Genomic DNA, 16,421 nt, shown 5'->3' on the forward strand with positions numbered 1-16,421 from the left:
TGATGAAATGTATAAAATAAATTGTTTGCAATAACAGAGTTCACTGGCTTTATGGTGGGAGAAGAAACAAATGAGGGAGACAGAGAGGGAGACAGACAGAGACACACATACACAGAGACATACAGAGCCAGAGTCAGAACTAGAGCCAGAGATACACACATATACACACACAGAGAGAGAGAGAGAGAGAGAGAGAGAGAGAGAGAGAGAGAGAGCTTCAGAAATGTAGCATGTGGATAGAATTCATATTGGTATTAACACAATTTCATCGAAATAGTCAGGTCTCAGGATCAATCAGATATATCACAATCTGAAAAATAATTTTCTGTTGCCTGCTCTGTGGTACAAGCTATGTATTATTAAAAGTCTCATTAAAACATAGAGATGGCCTTTTCTTAATCATGAGTGACAGTAATTAAAATACACTTTAATAAGCTTCACAAGAAACAAGAAGGCCTATTCGGAGAACATTAAGTAAAGAGAGCAAAGAACAAGAGAAAACAGGGCAAAAGCAGTGCTATATCAATGACAGCATTGCCTTGAGTCATTTTTAAATGGCTTTAAGATTAGATGATTAGATTGTTCTTGCATTGACAGAGCCAGCCACCAACAACTAGTTTGGTCTGTATGCATAGCTTTATTCAGCACTAGAGATGACTCCTAGAGAGGTCTGCCACTCACTAGTGACCTCTCAATTGAGGAAACTTAGTTACTGTATGGAGAGGCAGTGCCTTCTTCTAGGGTGGGAAAAGGGAGGGAGGGAGGACTGGATGAAAAAAGGCTGAAAAAAATGCTCTTGCCACTTGGGTGTAACCTTCAAGTCCTTAGAAGTGAGGGAGGGGAAAGAAAGTTACTTGGAAAACTTTTGTCACTTCCTTAATCTTAAGTGCTGACACCACCTCATTCTACTTCAGGTTAAGCAGTGAATATCAACATTTATTCCCTTTGAAAGCATCATCTTACCATGTGGAATTGTGGTCTGGAAAGGACGGCTTGGACTTTTCAGGTTCCATAGAGTCAAGCTGCCATCTGAATGGCTGCACATGAACTGTTTGCCCTCATGATGCCAATCAATTGAATGAATAGCCTAATGAAATAACAGTTAAGAGTAAACAAACAGGTTACAAAGGCAAATTATCCTTAGGGGGAAAGTTGTACAAAGTATGTAAAAATATGTATTGTGATTTTCTAACCCTTTAGGTCTAAGTTTGGATTATCAGAAGGGGCAGAACATCGATTTCCCTCTACTATCAGAATAGCAACAAAGGGTTTTCTTTGTACTTCTTGGAAGCAACCTGCTAGGTTAAAAGAATCGGGAACTTGGAAACAGGTGAAACCTGGTTTTGAGTCTCAACTGTGACATTTGAGCTTTATCACTATGAGCAAAATGCTTAACCTTTTTTACCTCAATTAAGATGAGGGAGGACTGTAGATGCCACTTGGCTCTAAGGCTATGAGTCTATAAACATCATCTGTAAAATGGGGACCTGCTTCTCAGGTTTGTTGTGAAGATCAAAAGGGATATCTGTAAAATGACTTGTTTAGATTATAAGCATTGTATCAATATCAGCTGGTATGATTATTATAAAAGGCCTGTTGTATTTTGTGGAGCTTCTGGAGGGCAGTAAACCAAATTTATGAGTTTGAAAAAAATCACAGTGTGAAGTATAAATTAATTATTATAATGTGTTAGAAGATGAATTCTTCAAAAAAATTTTATGGAGTGTCAATTGTTACTTGACCAAATTGGGTTAAAGAATATTCTTGCCTTCTAAGAACATAAAACCTAGTTACTGATTGACAGAGCAAACGAGAAAAACAGGGGTGATAAGACTGTGATAGACAACATATAAAATTCATTTGTAAAATATCATACAGGGTGATTCAAAAGTCTTAGGGTTTTAATAGTTTAAAACTGTAGGAAAGTATTGGAATACAATACACATTAGTGCCTTTTCTATCTAGAGTTCAGCTATTCAGCAATTTCATCTATAAGGAACATTGATGAGAACTAGGAATTAAGTAAAATAGACTCTGAGGTGCAAAAACATCATGCAATAAATTTCCTAAACTTTATTCAAATTCTTACAGTGAAATTTCTTTACAGTTCTGGACTCTCTTTCCTCCCTCTATACTAGTTCACTTGGTGATCTCATCAGCCCCCATGGGTTCAGTTATCTTTTTTTTTTAACCATTTATTAATATTCATTTTTAACATGGTTACATGATTCATGCTACTACTTTCCCCTTCACCCCCCACACTCACCCCACCCATGGCTGATGCACATTTCCACTGCCTTTAACTTGTGTCATTGATCAAGACCTATTTCCAAACTGTTGTTAGTTGCATTGGTGTGATAGTTTCGAGTCTACATCCCCAATCATGTCCACCTCAACCCATGAGTTCAAGCAGTTATTTTTCTTATATGTTTCCTTTCCTGCAGTCCTTCCTCTGAATGTGGGTAGCGTTTTTTACCATAAATCCCTCAGAACTGTCCTGGGTCATTGCATTGCTGCTGGTACAGAAGTCCATTACATTCAATTTTACCATAGTATATCAGTCTCTGTGTACAATGTTCTTCTGGCTCTGCTCCTTTCGCTCTGCATCAATTCCTGGAGGTCTTTCCAGTTCACATGGAATTCCTCCAGTTTATTATTCCTTTGAGTATGGGATACTATAATTCCTTATAGTATTCCATCACCAGCATATACCACAATTTGTTCAGCCATTCTCCAATTGAAGGGCATACCCTCCTTTTCCAGTTTTTTGCCACCACAAAAAGCATGGCTATAAATATTTTGGTACAAGTTTGTTTATCTATGATCTCTTTGGGGTACAAACCCAACAATGGTATGGCTGGATCAAAGGGCAGGCATTCTTTTATAGCCCTTTGAGCATAGTTCCAAATTGCCAGCCAGAATGGTTGGATCAGTTCACAACTCCACCAGCAATGCATTAATGTCCCCATTTTGCCACATTCCCTCCAGCATTCATTACTCTCCCCTTCTTTTATTTTAGTCAATCTGCTAGGTGTGAGGTGATACCTCAGAGTTGTTTTGATTTGCATTTCTCTGATTATTAGAGATTTAGAACACTTTCTCATGTGCTTATTGATACTTTTGATTTCTTTACCTGAAAATTGTCTATTCATGTCTCTTGCCCATTTATCAATTGGGGAATGGCTTGATTTTTTTATACAATTGATTTAACTCCTTGTATATTTGAGTAATGAGACCCCTGTCAGAGTTTTTGGTTATAAAGATTTTTTCCCAATTTGTTGTTTCCCTTCTGATTTTGGCTGCATTGTTTTTGTTTGTGCAAAAGCTTTTTAGTTTAAAATAATCAAAACCATTTAATTTACATTTTGTAATTTTCTCTAACTCTTGCTTGGTTTGATTTTTTTTTTACTTTTTTTAAACATTTATTAATATTCATTTTTAACATGGTTACATGATTCATGCTCCTACTTTCATCTTGACCCCCTGCACCCTCCCCCCACGCCGACGCCCATTTCCACTGGTTTTATCATGTGTCATTGATAAAGACCTATTTCCAAATTGTTGATAGTTGCATTGGTGTGGTAGTTTCCAGTCTACATCCCCAATCATGTCCACCCCAACCCATGCATTCAAGCAGTTGTTTTTCTTATATGTTTCCTTTCCTGCAGTCCTTCCTCTGAATGTGGGTAGTGTTCTTTACCATAAATCCCTCAGAACTGTCCTGGGTCATTGCATTGTTGCTGGTACAGAAGCCCATTACATTCGATTTTACCACAGTGTATCAGTCTCTGTGTACAATGTTCTGGCTCTGCTCCTTTTGCTCTGCATCAATTCCTGGAGGTCTTTCCAGTTCACATGGAATTCCTCCAGTTTATTATTCCTTTGAGCACAATAGTATTCCATCACCAGCATATACCACAATTTGTTCAGCCATTCCCCAATTGAAGGGCATACCCTCCTTTTCCAGTTTTTTGCCACCACAAAAAGCATGGTTATAAATATTTTCGTACAAGTTTATTTATCTATGATCTCTTTGGGGTAACAAACCCAACAATGGTATGGCTGGATCAAAGGGCAGGCATTCTTTTATAGCCCTTTGAGCATAGTTCCAAATTTCCAGCCAGAATGGTTGGATCAGTTCACAACTCCACCAGCAATGCATTAATGTCCCAATTTTGCTACATTCCCTCCAGCATTCATTATTCTCCCCTTCTTTCATTTTAGCCAATCTGCTAGGTGTGAGGTAGTACCTCAGAGTTGTTTTGATTTGCATTTCTCTGATTATTAGAGATTTAGAACACTTTCTCATGTGCTTATTGATATTTTTGATTTCTTTACCTGAAAATTGTCTATTCATGTCTCTTGCCCATTTATCAATTGGGGAATGGCTTGATTTTTTATACAATTGATTTAACTCCTTGTATATTTGAGTAATGAGACCCCTGTCAGAATTTTTTGTTATAAAGATTTTTTCCCAATTTGTTGTTTCCCTTCTGATTTTGCCTACATTGTTTTTGTTTGTACAAAAGCTTTTTAGTTTAATATAATCAAAACTATTTAATTTACATTTTGTAATTTTCTCTAACTCTTGCTTGGTTTTAAAATCTTTCCTTTCCCAGAGATCTGACAAGTATCCTATTCTGTGTTCACTTAACTTATTTATTGTTTCCCTCTTTATATTCAAGTCATTCACCCATTCTGAATTTATCTTGGTGTAGGGTGTGAGATGTTGATCCAAACCTAATCTCTCCCATATTGTTTTCCAAATTTCCCAGCAGTTTTTGTCAAATAGTGGATTCATGTCCCAAAAGTTGGGCTCTTTGGGTTTATCATACACTGTTTTGCTGATGTCATTACCCCAAGTCTATTCCACTGATCCTCCCTTCTGTCTCTTAGCCAGTACCATATTGTTTTGATGACTACTGCTTTATTGTATAGTTTAATATCTGGTACTGCTAGGCCCCCTTCCTTCACATTTTTTTTCATTATTTCCCTTGATATTCTTGATCTTTTCTTATTCCAAATGAACTTTGTTATAGTTTTTTCTAATTCAGTAAAGAAGTTTTTTGGTAGTTTGATAGGTATGGCGCTAAATTGGTATATTAATTTGGGTAGAATGGTCATTTTTTTTATGTTAGCTCGTCCTACCCATGAGCAATCAATAGCTTTCCAATTGTTTAGATCCAGTTTTATTTGTTTGGAAAGTGTTTTGTAGTTGTTTTCGTATAATTGCTGTGTTTGTTTTGGTAGATAGATTCCCAAGTATTTTATATTGTCTAGGGTGATTTTAAATGGTGTTTCTCTTTCTACCTCTTGCTTCTGTAATGTGTTGGAAATCTATAGAAATGCTGATGATTTATGTGCATTTATTTTGTATCCTGCAACTCTGCTAAAGTTGTTGATTATTTCTACAAGCTTCTTAGTTGATTCTCTAGGATTTTTTAAGTAGACCATCATATCTGCAAAGAGTGATAGCTTAGTCTCCTCATTGCGTATTTTGATACCTTCAATTTCTTTTTCTTTTCTAATTGCTACTGCTAGTGTTTCTAGTACTATGTTGAATAATAAAGGTGATAATGGGCATCCTTGTTTCACTCCTGATCTTATTTGGAAGGCTTCTAATTTATCCCCATTGCATATGATGCTTGTTGATGGTTTTAGGTATATACTGTTTATTATTTTTAGGAAAGGTCCTTCTATTCCTATACTTTTCAGTGTTTTCAATAGGAATGGATGTGTATTTTGTTTAAGGCTTTTTCAGCATCTATTGAGATAATCATGTGATTTTTGTTTGTTAGATTGTTGATATGGTCAATTATGTGGATGGTTTTCCTAATGTTGAACCATCCTTGCATTCCTGGTATAAATCCCACCTGATCATGATGGATGACCCTCTTGATCACTTGCTGGAATCTCTTTGCTAGTATTCTATTTAAGATTTTTGCATCTATGTTCTTTAGGGAGATTGGTCTGTAGTTTTCTTTCTCTGTTTTTGATCTACCTGGCTTTGGAATCAGTACCATATTTGTGTCATAAAAGGAATTTGGTAGGACTCCTTCTTTGCTTATCATATCAAATAATTTGTATAGTATTGGGATTAGTTGCTCTTTGAATGTCTGATAGAATTCACTTGTGAATCCATCAGGCCCTGGCGATTTTTTCTTAGGGAGTTCTTTGATGGCTTGTTCAATTTCTTTTTCTGATATGGGATTATTTAGGTATTCTATTTCTTCTGCTGTTAATCTAGGCAATTTATATTTTTGTAAATATTCATCCATATCTCCTAGATTGTTATATTTATTGCTATATAATTGGGCAAAATAGTTTTTAATGATTGCCTTAATTTCTTCTTCATTAGAGGTGAGGTCTCCCTTTTCATCTTTGATACTGTCAATTTGGTTTTCTTCTTTCCTTTTTTTTATTAGATTGACAAGTACTTTGTCTATTTTATCTGTTTTTTCAAAATACCAGCTTCTAGTCTTATTTATTAATTCAATAGTTCTTTTACTTTCGATTTTATTAATTTCTCCCTTGATTTTTAATATTTCAATTTAGTTTTCATCTGGGGATTTTTAATTTGCTTGCTTTCTAGTTTTTTAAGTTGCATGCCCAATTCACTAATCTCTGCCCTCCCTAATATGCACCCAAGGATATAAATTTCTCCCTGAGTACTGCCTTGGCTGCATCCCACAGAGTTTGGTAGGATGTCTCATCATTGTCATTCTCTTCAATGAAATTGTTGATTGTTTCTAACATTTCTTCTTTGACTAACTGGTTTTGGAGAATCATATAATTTAATTTCCAATTAGTTTTTGATTTGCCTGTCCATGTGCCCTTACTAATTGTTATTTTTATTGCATTATGATCTGAGAAGGTTACATTTATTATTTCTGCTTTTTTGCATTTGTTTGCAATGATTCTATGCCCTATTACATGGTCAATGTTTGTGAATGTACCATGTGCAGCTGAAAAGAAGGTGTATTCCTTTTTGTCCCTATTTATTTTTCTCCACATATCAATTAAATCTAATTTTTCTAGGACTTCATTCACCTCTCTTACCTCTTTCTTATTTATTTTTTGGTTTGATTTATCTAGATCTGAAAGAGAAATATTTAGATCTCCCAGTATTATGGTTTTACTATCTATTTCCTTCTTGAGCTCTGCCTGGTTCTCCTTTATGAATTCAGTTATCTTTTTTAATATATAATTTTCAGACCTATTTATCCAATCAAAACTTCTCTCTTGATCTCCAATCTCATATCACCAACAGTCCAGTTGATATTTCAACCTGGATTCCCATAGACATTCCAAATCTAACAAGTCCAAAATGGAATTTGTTGTCTTTTCCCTCAAACCTTCCCTTCTTCTCAACTTCTCTATCACTTTATCCTCTATGGAGGGCAAGACTAACTTCTCAGTTGCTAAAGCTTTGAACTCCATTTTTGCCACTGACTCCTCACTTGTAATGACCCCACATATGTATGCTGTTTCTATCTTCAGAGCACCTCTCATATGTCTCCTCACAACTCCAGTCACCATCCTGATGCAGGCCTTCATCATTACATGCCTAGACCAGTGATGGGCAAACATTTTAAAGAGGGGCTAAAGGAAAGGAAATGCTCATCTGTCAGTCTGTTTCTAGGCAACTCTTTTGAAGTTTCATTGTACTGTATCCTACTCATTGTATTCGTTTGCCCATCACTATTACAATAGTCTTCTGGCTGATCAATCTCCTTGCCTGTCTCTTCCTACTCTAGTCTGTCTTACACTTCACTGCCAAGGTGACCTTTCTAAAGAGTAGGTCTGATAAAGTTTTTTCTCCTCCTCCCCTCAAAATTCCATTGGCTCCCTATTGCCTCCATGATCAAATGTAAAAAAAATTTCTATTTGGCTTTAAAAGCCTTTTATAACCTATGCCCTTTTATGATATTTTTAAGGTCAGGTATTGTGCTTTTATTTTTCTTTGAATCCCCAGTGCTTGGCACAATGCCTGGCATATAACAGGCACTTATTAACTCACTGAATGACTAATTCTCCTAAATCAGGTTTTCTGGTGTCTTAATCTATTGTTGATTAGAAGCAACAAAGCAAAACAATAAACTGCAGAATAGAAGGGAGTAGAGGGGCTGGTCTGTGCAAGTGTACTAACAGCAATAAGGGATGAACAAAAAAGGTGACGAAAAGAACACAAAACAAGATGAAAAACTAAAAAAGCATGGCATTTGGAGCCATTTAGAGTAGAGCCAGAGACCTGAATAGCTCAATGGGTATCAAGGTATAAAAGGACAATAATATAACTGAAGTTCATAAAGATGATTCTGAATCATCAAGAAAAGATTAGGCTCTACTTGGTGAAATTCATTTAAAATGACAGAGATGAGGTAGCTGGGTGGCTCAGTGGATTGAGAGAGTCAGACCTAGAGACAGGAGGTCCTAGATTTAAATCTAGTCTCACTCTTCCTAGCTGTGTGACCCTGGACAAGTCATTTAACCTCCATTGCCTAGCCCTTCTCTTCTGCTTTAGAACCAATATATGGTACTGATTCTAAGACATAAAGTAAGGGTTTCTGAAAATGAATTAACTAATTAAATAACAGAAGAATGTGTAATACTAATAAAAATTTCCATTTAAAATTGTTAAAATAAATTTCTGATTCTTAAAAAAGTAAACACTCTGCTAGTCAGACCATTTGGCCATCTAAAATTACTTAATCTCTCATTGCTTTAGATGTCTGTGTACCATTTTAATCTAAATAAAGGTCACACTCTTCAGAGGTATCTTTGAAAGAAAAAAAGACCCAGGTATATCAATATGTGTGCTGAAAAATAACTAACAAAATTACTATGTTAAAAATTAATGTCAAAGGTTCTCCTCCTCCCTCTTTTTTCTTTTTTACTAAAAATAAGTAGCAGGGCCAGAAACATAATCTAGGTCTTTTGTGTTCATATTCCTTTTGTAGCCAAATCTCTTGGGAAAGTCTCAAACTAATACTTTGAAGCATATGCCAGTAATTAAAGCTCAGAAAGGCTTTAAGTGAAACACTCACTGTTTGTGACTTGAGAATTTCCTATTATATTCATGTACCCATAATGCACTAATAACTCAAATAATACAAGTCCACCCCCACCTATGAGGTTCCAATCATCTCCAACACAAATAGATAGGCCAATCCCTCTAGGCTCCAAATCCTAAAGGACATTCTTCCAAAAGTTACTACTGCTTACATAGGAAGTAAGGAGGATGGAAGGAATGTGTCATGCTGACTTTACCTCCTGAACCATAAATCATAGGACCACAGATTAAGAGTGAAAATAGATTTTAGAAGTCATTTAGATCTTTTCACATGAGAAAATGAAACTTGGAGGGCTTGTGATTTGACCAAGGCCACCAAGGTGATAAATAGAAACGGCAGGACTTGAAGCCCAAACTCTCTAATTCAAAATCTAGTGGTTCCCCCCCTCCCTCCCCCCCTCCCCACTGTACTACTCTGCCTCCCAAAAGGCCCTGCTATTATATCACACTACAATTTCACTGGATTCTTCTGAACTAAAATGTCTAAAAGAAATATCACCAATATACAGAATAGATCCTCCTCTACCTCAAATAGCTTTGTTCCTAATAGCTAATACTGAAGAGTAGTTATGGATAGAGAGGGAATGTGACTCAAACTAGCCACATAATCAGACAAATGTCTTAAACCTTCAGGAACCTGGGCAACTCTATGAAATTTTAAGTCAGAGATGAGTTGCCAAAATGCATTCTTGGAGGTCATTTCTATACTGATAGTTTCACACTGATATAATCAGAGACCTAGAAACACACACACACACACACATACATACATGCATAATTAAGGTTTGTTGATCCTGGTAGATTATCTACCACTATAGGGCGGGGGCTTCCATGATTAGGAAATGTATCCAATCAGCCTCCTTTGTTAAAACATTAGAAGGACCAACCCTATCAAAAGATACAAATTTTTTTTTAGTTCTTTTAGGTATTCTTAAATGGTTGCTACACAATATTACAGGCACTACCCTTTTTCAGTGTCTTCCTTCAGAAAATAGTAGTTCATTCTATTCTCTCTCTCTCTCTCTCTCTCTCTCTCTCTCTCTCTCTCTCTCTCTCTCTCTCTCTCTCCTTANCTCTCTCTCTCTCTCTCTCTCTCTCTCTCTCTCTCTCTCTCTCTCTCAAAACTTACCTTCTGTCTTGTAACCAAACTATGTATTAGTTCCAAGGCAGAAGAACTGTTAGGGTTAGGCATTGGGGGTCAAGTGACTTGCCCAGGGTCACACAGCTAGGAAGTGTCTGAGGCCAGATTTGAACCTAAGATCTCCTGTCTCTAGGCCTGGCTTTCAATTCACTGAGCCACCCAGCTGCCCCCAGTGGTTGTCTCTTGGGTGCAGATTTCCTCTCACTCTCCCTTCCTTGCTTTATAACCCTTCTATAATTTGTTGCGATCTTTTTAAATTTTTTTTGTGCCTAGTTTCCCTTCTCTTCATTGTGTTGGCAAGTCTTTTCTTTCACTTCCATGCTGAACAAGTTAGTGACATTTTCACTTCTGTTTCCAATGCCCTTTCTACTATGCAGCATTGCCACTATAAAAATGTATTCCTATAAAAATAGATAACCATGCTACTGAGAAGAGAGATTCCTGAAGATAAGATTTAGAGTTTTTTTTGGTCCAGATTTAGAGTTCCATTAAGATCAATGATTACTACTAAGTACTTGTTCTTTCTATTCCAACAAAACAAATTTAAGTAAACTTGAGAGCAAGCTTCTATTCTTTAACCTATAGCACCTATTGAGAAGTTCACTCTTTGGCTGTGTATTTGATGAAATCTGAAATACTCATTTATTCCCTGTGAATTTTCCTTTAATTAACCAGTTATATATTGAGCACCTATTATATACTTAACACTATCTGAGGTTCTGGGGGGTGGGGACAGAGAAGCAGAAAACATGAACTCTTTCTTCAAGAAACACGTAGTTTAGTTGGTGAGATACAAATGCAATAGCAGAGAAATAAGAGTATATAACGAATTAAATTGTGTGATAAAAATGTTAAATGTTGAAGGAATGAGATATGAGCTGGTCCTTGAAGGACAGGTCAGAACTGCCTGAGAAGAGAACAGGGCACTCCAGAAAAAGGGGGAAATAACATGAAAAATAGGAGAGAGGGAAATCTCAATAGCAGAGAAAGAAAAGAATCAGTTTTTCAAAAAGCTTAATTAGTCTGGTCTTGGGCCACTCTATCATGGAACCATTAAAATTAACCAGTTTTCAGTGTAGTTTCATCTGTTTTTAATGCCACATCATTCAACACAGACTAAAACCCATTTAATCCCTGTCTCCCTAGAGGAAGGTTAAAATATAAGAAATCCCAAGGTTTCTAGTGACTGAAGCTCTGACTCAGCAGTGGAACACCAAAACTTATGTAAATTTGTTGAAGAAAGAATCTCAAACACTAGTGGCAGAACTCCTAGAGGTGTAGGATCTTGCCTAAGAGTTTTAGTTGTAATATCACTAACAAAGAGTACTTTTTCAGAATCTTTTCTAGTAGTAAGTAGGATAATGGGTCTGAGAAACTGAGAGAGACCCTTTCCTGATCTTATTACAAAAACTAAAACAGCATTCCACCCCACCCCCTTCACTGACTGTGGAATGTTAACAGTTTGGGTCTATGAATACCAATTAACAGCTTTCAGATATTCAACAGTAAAAGATCACAGCGGGCCAGAGAGGTAGCTTAATGAATGGATGGAGAACCAGGCCTAAAGACAGGAGATCCTAGGTTCAGTATGGCCTCAGATACTTCCTGTATGACCCTGGGCACATCCCTTAACCCTCATTGCCTAGCCCTTACCATTCTTTTGCCTTGGAACCAATACACAGTATTGATTCTAAGATGGAAGGTAAGGGTTAAAACAAAAAGATCATAGGCATTTGTATTCATGCCACAATAAGACTGTTTCTAGGCTGTTAAGGGCTTATGATCTGTTTTTGATGGAGTATCTTAACTAGAGGCCTGGAACCTATGAAGGCTACATATTTAACATTTTGTGTATCTTTGAACCTGAGCCTCATAGTATCTTTTTTTATGAAGCTGTCATTGGTGAGAATCTGTAACTTCTGATTCTAGGTAACTGAGATAATTTTAGTGTGATGAACAGTCAGTGAAGTTGAGAAGAACTTACTTTCTTTCTTTCTTAAAGATAATATGATCTATTTTGGGTAGGACATCTACACAGAATTTGCAGGTGGATTAGATGTATAGATTGGGGAGCTACCAATGTCTCCAACAGTTGAAGTCATGAGGACATTTTGAGTATAAGTATACCAATTATCCTATGGATGGCATAGGTTCAGAATCTGCCCATGGAGTGGTGTCAAAAAAGGAACAAAGAGACAAAAGATAAAAGCTGGAATTCCTGGCAAATTTACAGCTTAAGGTCATTGTTCTCCCCCCTGACTTTCATTATATTCTCTGTAGAGCTAATCTTGGCTTTTTAGCCTTGAAGTAGAATACCCATTTCACATGCCCTTATTAAAAACCTTTGATCTTTATTCTGTTTTATATCTTATGGACTATGAGTATTTATCTACTGGCAGCTCCAGACCTTAAATAGGAAAAAAATTAAAAACAGGGAGCAGAAGGCCAAGTACAAAAGACATGAGGAAAAATAAATAGAATGAGATTGAAAATATTATACAGTCACTGAGTTGAAGGAAGAAACTTCAAGGGCAGGGTGTACAACAATGTAAAAAATAACGGAATAAAGATGGAGGAAAAGGTCATTGTAGATTAGGCAATAAGGTCCCTTTTAAATTGGAGTTTTCAGAGAATAATGAAATAAGGCTAATTGAAAGGGATTATGAAAAAATGGAATGGAAACAAAGGCAGATGACTGATTTGAGAACTTTGGTCATGAAAGGAAGGGAAAAAATACTGTGGTGTATAAAATGTGCCACTTTTTTAGATAAAAAGATTTGTTTGAGTTTTTTCTAATATAGGTGAGATTTACTTAGTTTGAAGGCAGAGGATAAAGGGACTAGGAATAAAGAAGGAGAAATTGACAGATGCTTGAAAGAGAGGAGATAAATGTGTAAGACTTGCTAGGAGTCAAAAGAAGATGAATCTAGATCACCGAAAAATTAACCCTAAAAAGGGAACTTTTTATATGACTTAAGGAAAGTTAAGATGAAGGCAGAAACAAAAATATATTTGAGTAAGGAGACTGGTAGATGAGAAATTAAAAGGTGAAAAATGCACTGGCCTGAAAATTAGGAGACCTGGGTGGTCATCTAAACTTAGGTACCTTAATAAGATACTGTATGCTCTTAGTCATCTGATCTCTCTGGCTTTCATGTGCAAAGTGAAGTCACTGGATTAGAAGATCTCAAAGGTCTCAATCAGATTCTAAAATTCAATGATTTTTTTTCTGCTGAAAGTGGATGGACTTGATTGAGGAATTGAAAGATTGATGAGTTTGATATATCCATTGGGAAATACACTAAAAATGTTAGGGTCCGAATGGATCGCCACCCAAGGAGCACACGGAGACAACGCAATCCAAGCAAAGGGAAGTCTTTATTTCTAGTGCGCGCTATCGGAGCTCAGCAAAGGAGTTCCGGGGGGGCATAGTCAGAGTAAAGATTATATATGTTTGGGGTAGCGGGAAACTGAGGAGGTGGTGGGAAAGGTGGCGGTAAGGTCCAGGCTGGTGGTCAAGGGATGGCGGGTAAAGTGGCGGGTAAAGTGGCGGGTAAGGTGGCGGGTAAGGCGGGTGTTGACAGACTCAGGGGCGCCCTGTAGTTCCTGAAGTAGCCTTTGTAGTTAATGGTTTTTGGCTGTCTCCCCAAGCATGTAGGGTCTTTATGCTACATTTGGGAGCCTAATAAAACCCTATTGTTAGTGACTATGGATTTATCTAAGACATCCTGACCTGTTAGTAACTTTAGGTTTCTCAGAGCCATCCTGATCTGGGAGTCCCTAGCTTGTGTTTGCTTAATTTCTGTGTCATAACTTTGGGGTTCCACAAAAAGATTTACCAAAAGAATGAATGAAAAATTGTTTACTACTGTGTCCCATTTTATACCTATTCTTTTTCCTTTCTACCTTCCTGCTTTTTCATAGTCCTGTATATGTGTACCCATATCTTTAATAAAAGCTTCCCCCCAAATTTAGTAATCTATCCCTATTTAATCAGAGGAAAGGTTCACTTCAAAAATTATCTCTCCCTGCTGTAGCTACCAAAGTACCAGGGTTCCACAAAATCTCTTATTAATCTGCTGACCTCAGATTTTTATACCTTCCCTGATTTGGCTGTAGCTATTGTAGCTATGCTTTCTTAGCTGACCTCCCTGGCTGTGACTTTCTAAATGACTGCCTAAATCTACAGTATTTTTGTCTTGATTCTATTCTAATTCGTTCTATCTTGTTGATGCCCATATTCAGCAATGAAATTGGGGCTTATATTCTAATATCAAAGAACTCTTGCCTCAAAATTCTGTTACAGGTCAAGTTAGAATTACTATAGATCTCTCTCCTTTATCAGAGCCCAAGAACTTGATTCAGACAAGAGGAAGATGATGATGTTGGATGGCAGTAGTTAGTTGAAATGCACAATAAAACCTCAAATTAAGAGAATGAAGTAGGAATTATACTATGTTAGTAATGAGGTTATTTCTGTAAACTCTATCTAGAGAAGATTCACTGGGGAAAAAATAAAGCCTTTGTGAACTTCCATGTTTTGTTTTATTGAGCAAGTTAGGTGGCAAAGAGGCTAGACCTGGACTCGCTTTATTTCAAATCCCACCTCAGATATTTGTTAATCATTTGACCTTGGACAAGTTATTTAATCTCTACCTCAGTTTCCTCAACTGTAAAATGGGAATCATAATAGCGTCCACCTTACAGTGCTATTGTGAGGATCAAATGACATAAGTGCTTGCCTCAAAGTAAGTATTTAATAACTGCTTGCTACTCCCAACACCCTATCACAATATTTTCCCCTCCTTTTCATTAGACAAGGAAAAACATAAACTACTCAAGCACAACCTTTTACATGAAGATTTTCTTGATGCCCCCCAACTGTTGGTGTCCTTACTACTTTCTATTTATTTTCTCTAGATTTATTCTGCACATACTGATATGTATTTCTTATCCTTCAGAATGTAAGCTCCTTGAGCACAGGGATTGTGTGGTTCCTTGTATTTTTATCCTTGGTGTCAAGGACATGATATAGCTTCAGAGAAACAAGTTAAGATTAGTGAGGAGAAATTACAAGGCAGCAGATTTGGGCTTCATATAAGAAAGAGCTTCCCAATAACTAGAGATATGTTTCTTTTTGATGGGATGTGTTTCTTTTTGAAAGAGTGAGTGTCCGTCCTATCACTAAAAGTATTTAGGTAAGAGTTCAGTCACTGAGATCTGGACAATTGATGTTTATCACATGATATCAGATTTAGTTTCTTTTAAATTTATATAGAAGCTTCCTCTTTAGGGGTCCAAGCAGAGGATTGACTAAAGTTCTGGCTTACTAAAAGGCAAGATTCAAGTCTGTCAGCTGGGGCTCTGGGCTGCTCTTCAACTTACCTGGGGCCTAGAGAGTTCAGGACAGATTCTATGATATATTGAGCCCACTGCAACTTGAAGTGATGGCTGACCTGACCTGAGATCTTATCAGAGCTCAAGAACCTGATTCAAACAAGAAGGTAGGTCTTTAACCTCTAGTTCCATCAAATAGCTGAGTGCAAAATGAGGCATCAAAGTGCTTTGTAAAGCATAAAATGCCCTACACAAGTTAGTTATTATATACATTGAAAAAAACCATAGGATTTTTAGCAGAGGTCTGAATTCAAATCTCATGTCTTTTCATTACCACTTGTGTGAGCTTTGGCATGTTATTTCTTTTCTCTGGGTCTCAGTTCCTCACATGTAAGAAGGTATTAGATTAGACTTTGAGCATATCTTCCAATACTAAATCTATACTTCTGTGACCTCTGACTAATAGAGAATAATTAGAATTTTCTGGAATAATGACCATCCCTTAGCAGAATACATTGCAACAGGAGGTTGTATTGTATTTCTTCATGTTTGTTATAGTTATATATTTTTTTAAATCTAAAAAGCACAAATGTTCAGATTATACACTTTAAATTTCTACCTCTCTTACTTATCCATTGTTGCTGTTGTTCAATCATATCAGACTCCCTGACCCCTCTTGGGGTTTACTTGGCAAAGATACTGGAGTAGTTGGCCATTTCCTTCTCCAGCTCATTTTACAGATAAGGAAACTGAGGCAAACAGCATTTGGTGACTTGCCCAGGGTCACAAAGTTATTGTCTAAGACCAGATTCAACCTCAGGAAGATGAGTCCTCCTGACTCCAGGCCCAGTGCTCTATCTACTGTGCCTC

General features: G+C 36.8%; 1 protein-coding gene across 3 annotated transcripts in view; it reads right to left on the reverse strand.

Moving 5' to 3' along the window:
* STXBP5L (syntaxin binding protein 5L) overlaps nucleotides 1-16,421 on the reverse strand; it is a 437,905-nt gene that overhangs the window by 192,487 nt on the left and 228,997 nt on the right. For all 3 annotated transcript variants that reach the window (XM_044670068.1, XM_044670069.1, XM_044670067.1), the window contains exon 8: nucleotides 964-1,087. In XM_044670068.1, the coding sequence (XP_044526003.1) occupies nucleotides 964-1,087 (124 nt within the window). The remainder of the gene's footprint in view (nucleotides 1-963; nucleotides 1,088-16,421) is intronic.

Source organism: Gracilinanus agilis, chromosome 3, assembly GCF_016433145.1.
Source record: "Gracilinanus agilis isolate LMUSP501 chromosome 3, AgileGrace, whole genome shotgun sequence".
In the NCBI taxonomy this organism is placed as follows: Eukaryota; Metazoa; Chordata; class Mammalia; order Didelphimorphia; family Didelphidae; genus Gracilinanus; species Gracilinanus agilis.